A 5,273-nucleotide genomic window follows, 5' to 3' on the forward strand; every position below is an offset into this window, starting at 1 on the left:
CTGAGTAGCTGGGATTACAGGCGCATGCCACGACCGCCCGGCTATTTTTCGTAGTTTTAGCAGAGGCGGGGTTTCACCATGTTGGCCAGGCTGGTCTCGAACTCCTGACCTCAAATGATCCACCTGCCATGACCTCCCAAAGTGCTGGGATTACAGGTGTGAGCCACTGCGCCCGGCCAGGATCCAAGTTTTTTAACCCAGAAAATGTACTACACAACCTTTAAGGTCCTGTTGGGAAAGCTGTGGGATTCCATGAGAGGAGGATCCGCCGTCAGAAGGCCCTGCTGCTTGTGTGCTTCCCACCTGCACACCACTCTGAGTTGTGTGCTTCCCACCTGCACACCGCTCTGAGCGCTGAGATGAGAACGGACCACGCAGCTGGCAGCTCTAGAGGAGTGGCTGGCCTGTCTCCCCGGCCCTTTCCTGACGGATCCGTTGTCTCTCACGCTCTATGGCTCACTTAGGTGTATTCTGCATTTTTCCCCCCACACTACCCAGAATATAAACCCCAAAAGGGCAAGGATTTTTGTGGGTTTTATTCATCGCTATATTGCCAGAATCTAAAACAGGGCCTGGTGTACAGGTAAATATTCACGTATTTGTCTAAGGAATGACTAAATGGCAGTTGTTTCATATATATATATACACATATACATACGCGCATATATACACAGCGTATTTTGAATTACATTCGTGCAAAGCTTATCTACCTTAGCCAGTTAAGTGACAAGCAAAAAATAAAATCTGCCAATAGTCCATACGCAACTTGGAAGAAGATCTCCAACAACTATTTAATCACATTATGACTTGCACAGCCTAGGAACGAAGTACTTTGCCACTTAGATCATCCCTGGACACATGTGGGCTCAAAGACGTGAGGGCAGGACCCTGATTTTGCAAAGCACAGACTAGATTCCAGAGAACGCCCACATTACTGAGTTAATTAAATCAGAATAAAGCTACATTGAAATGAAGATTCCTGCTCTCTTGTATAAACCTCACAGGATATAATTCAAATCCCTGCCTTATAAACATGAAAATGGACTACACATTATAGCCTTTAAGCCCAATATAGCCAAGAAAAGAAAAAATTCTGAATGTTAGATTCTTGCCTACATAAGCACTTATTGCAAAGATGATTAATCTGGCAATACAAGGGGGGAGAACTGCTAACTTTAGACATCGTTCTTTCAAAATACGTTATCATAACACAGTTTTAATTTGCTCTCCAAGTATGAGAGGCCTGGTTTTGCTTTCGAGTGAAGAATAACGTTTTAGGACAAAACAGTGGAAGAGGTTTACTTAGGATTAAGAAAAAAATCCTGGAAACAGTAATTTGTGAAAGGAACAACTCACTTTAGTTTCTCTGCTTTGAACTGTTGTGTACAGTCATCAAATAGCTTTTGGTTCATCTCCATGAAGAGCTTCAGGGCGTTGTATATCAAGCCATGTATTGTCCTGTAAAGAAAACGGCACGGTGAGCCTGGGAGCACGTGTTCCTGCTGAGCCCTCGCCTCTCCACACTCAGGCTGCTCCATATTCCAACAGTCCCACATTGCACAGGTTTCCCAAGCTCTAAAAGGCAAGGCCTGCTCATTCCCAGTTATTCATTTTCTGACAGTCAGCCACGCATCCGGAGACTTTCTTCAGCGTGGCTCTCACACAGCCACGGAGGCCATTCCACTTACTGTCTCCGGCTGACAGTGGCCAAAACCCACCTTGCTCAGAAACTGAACTAAAAACATTAAAACCTGAACAAACATGATTAAGACAAAATTATAAAGAGGACAATAATGGCAATACTTTATTTCCCATAAATGTCAGTTTCTTTTCAGCTTATTCCCTGAGGACAGAAAAATTAATTTTAATAATGCCAACACAGAGCTTTGAAAGAGAAAATAAAATTAGCATAAAACAGCTTAATCAATGCTTAGTTCTCAGGCTCTGACACACATGGAGAGGGAAAGAGGCCAAACTGTCCCAGCTGAGCCTCTAGGTGACTCTAGTCCTAGCTGCCATCGGACTGCAGCCACATAAGAGCTCCGATCCCCCAGCAGACACCAGCGCAAGCCTGCACAGCAGAGCCTGCTCGGCCCATAGGATTGTGAGCAACAATTGCCAGTAGCTAAAAAATACCAAAAAACCTAACCCTCAAATCATAATTACTTCTTAATCCACTTTTTAATAAAACCCAAATCATACTTAGAAAACACTTAAAAGAACATTTTTTCTTTGCAATGGGCAGGGATTGAGTCAGTTACGAATTGTGCTGACTTTCATACCACACTAAACCACACACAAGAAACACGGCGACGCTCCAGGGGCTTCTGTTGCCATTGTTGCGCTCAATTAAAAAAAAAAAAAATCAATGCAAGCCAGGCGTGGTGGCTCACGCCTGTGGTCCCAGCACGGTGGGAGGCTGAGGCTGGTGGATCACTTGAGGTCAGGAGCTCAAGACCGGCCTGGCCAACACGGTGAAACCCCGTCTCTACTACAAATGCAAAAATTAGCCAGGAGTGGTGGCTCGTGTCTGTAGTCCCAGCCACTTGGGAGGCTGAGGCAGGAGAATCACTTGAACCTGGGAGGCAAAGGCTACAGTGAGCTGAGATCGTGCCATTGCACTCCAGCCTGGGCAGCGACAGAGCAAGACTCCATCTCAAAAATAAATAAATAAACAAATTAATGCTACAAAGAACAGGCTGTTGAGGACGGATGTGCTGCACTAAAAACTACAACCACCACGCTGTGGCCACCAGGGTCTTGGCTGCTGCTTCCACTGCTGTCAGCACGGCTGCTGGCCCTACAGCCACTAAGCGACAGCAAATGCTTCCTCGGTGCCTATCATAAGCCAGGTACTTTATGCATTTTAACTGTATCGTAATCCTCCAAACAAGTGAAGATTGTTGCAAGGCAAAGCACTTTACTTTCTCAGTTTTTCCGGCTGAGAAAGATCTGGTGAGAGCTAACTTCCCTGGGTAGCTGGTCAGGAGGAAGGCAGGAATGTGAACCAAAGTCATCCTCACTCTGATCTGCCTGCCCTTCTTTGTTCAATTCCTGGGCGGCAACCCTCAGAGGACTTGATGCAAGTGGACTGGCTGGACCCTTGCTTGGGGGTCTGGCTCAGAGCTCCAGGGCTAACACCTGTCTGGCTGCTGCCCTGCAGAATTCTGGGAAGGAGGCAGTGCCACCGGCAGCCCCGAGCGGACAAGGAGAGAGGGTGCATGGGAGAGGGCTAGTCCGCCAGCAGTAGGGTGACTGTGCAGCACAGCAGGAGGGGTGCCCCAACAGACACTGGGAGTCAGGAGATCGCACTGGGCCAGAGTGCCGCTCACCAGCTTTGTGACCGCAGACTGGGCTGCGGATGCCCTCCAAGTCTCCCCTTCCTCACCCGTAAACTAAGGGAGGAGGGCTGCTCTTCTTTAAGTTCTGAGTTATAATTACAATGTACATTGGAAAGAGATGAAAGAAGGTAGGGAAAGAAAAACTCAGATACTCATATTTCTTTAAATAACAGGAGTATTAGATGATACCATATTAATAAATAAGATGGCCTGGGTGCAGTGGCTCACGTCGTCCCAGCACTTTGGGAGGCTGAGGTGGGTGGATCACTTGAGCCCAGGAGTTCGAGACCAGCCTGGGTAACATGGCAAAACCCCATCTCTACAAAAAATACAAAAATTAGCCAGGGGTGGCGGTGGGTGCCTGTAGTCTCAGCTACTCGGGACCCTGATGCAGGAGGTTTGCTTGAGCCCAGGAGGTCCAGGCTGAAGTGAGCCATGATTGTCACACTACACTCCAGCTGGGGGGACAGAGCAAGACCCCGTCTAAAAATAAATAAAATACAAAATTTAAAAAAGAAAAATAGATAAATAACGTGGCACCCATATCAACAGTTTCCTTTTAAAGTCTCAGAACTCAGTAAACACATTTATTCATCCTCTTTAAGTCAAAAGATGAAGGAGCGGAGGAGGAGGAAATGCTTTTTGCTCCTGGGGCAACGCGGCTGTGTTCAGGTCACCTGGCTTCCCTCTGTTTCTCCAGGGAGTGGCCACTGTGGGGTGGCTCCTGGCTCTCACACAGGGGCTCCTCCAGCGTGCATGTCCGCAGAGCTCAAGAGACACCCCGAGAATTCGGCGGCCACTGTGCCCCTGCGGGGGCTGAGCTCCATAAGCTCCGCGGAGACCTTCAGCTTCTCTGCAGGGTGCTCAGGAAGAGGCCTAGAAGCTGCTGTTACTGGGAGGTGGCTGCAAACCAATGTGCCTCTATACTGGCTAGGAACGAAGGTGAGGTGGTAAAATCAAAGGCCACAGAAACAACCCACACTGCTACTTAATTTATAAGTCCACAAAGCAATTGACATTCTTGTTTCTTAACTGATATTTAAAATTCTGATATTTATTCTAACTGAAATAGCAGTAAAACGTGCCACATTTTAAAATGACTGAAAAAGATGGCAGCCAGTTCTTTCTTACTTGTTCCAATGGGTCTTTGAGTTGCGGTACAAGGAAGGAAACATGATGGGCAGAATCTTCGCTGCGTTGTCACTGATTAAACTCATGATGTATTCATTATTCCAGTAATAGAGAGCTCGCTCTGCCACCTGAAAGACACAAGTGGATGGCTTGCTGGAGGTTGTGCCTGAGACATCGGGCAGCTGTCCTTGCTATTAAACCTGTGAGTCGGGTAATGAACTACCTTGGACCAGAAAATTATGAGTATTTCTATAAATTCAAAATATTCTAGACTGTGACCTGTAACCCTGAAGAGCCTTCAACAAAGAGGCAGATAATTTCTGTACATCAAGCAATCAAGATCATTGTCACATATTTCTCCACTTATTCAGTAAACATTTATGCTAGACGCTGGTTAGATGCTGAGGAGACAACTCGAAGTAGGCTGCTCCACCTATCCGTCTGCCTCCCCATCTGTCAGGTCGAGGGGGTGCGCTGTGTTCTGCTGAGCGTTCGGCACTGAACAAAGCAAGGCAGGAATCCCTGCCTCCATGGAGCTTACATTCTAGAGGGGAGGAGACAGGTGATGGATGATTATTAATTTACTAGAAACGATAAGTCACACACAAAGGGCAGCAGGGCAGGGGGACAGAGAGTGGCGGTGTGTGTGGGGTGGGGTGGCTTCAATGGGGAGGAGGGGACATCTGAGCAAGGACCAGAGGGAGGAGAGGTCCTGAGTTGTCAGCACGGGGCTGGCTGAGGACCACTGCAGAGGCCAGTGGGGGCATGAACGAGAGGAGGGCAGGGGAACAGGGCCTGAGC

The 5,273-nt window shown here is 47.5% G+C and overlaps 1 protein-coding gene across 3 annotated transcripts in view; it reads right to left on the reverse strand.

Moving 5' to 3' along the window:
- Window positions 1-5,273, reverse strand: part of PPP2R5C (protein phosphatase 2, regulatory subunit B', gamma) — a 180,740-nt gene that overhangs the window by 16,046 nt on the left and 159,421 nt on the right. For all 3 annotated transcript variants that reach the window (XM_011991613.1, XM_011991615.1, XM_011991614.1), the window contains 2 exons: window positions 4,473-4,600; window positions 1,357-1,458 (listed from right to left, as the gene is read on the reverse strand). In XM_011991613.1, coding sequence (XP_011847003.1) covers window positions 1,357-1,458; window positions 4,473-4,600 — 230 coding nt within the window. The remainder of the gene's footprint in view (window positions 1-1,356; window positions 1,459-4,472; window positions 4,601-5,273) is intronic.

The sequence above is a fragment of the Mandrillus leucophaeus genome, unplaced genomic scaffold, assembly GCF_000951045.1.
Source record: "Mandrillus leucophaeus isolate KB7577 unplaced genomic scaffold, Mleu.le_1.0 Scaffold4, whole genome shotgun sequence".
In the NCBI taxonomy this organism is placed as follows: domain Eukaryota; kingdom Metazoa; phylum Chordata; class Mammalia; order Primates; family Cercopithecidae; genus Mandrillus; species Mandrillus leucophaeus.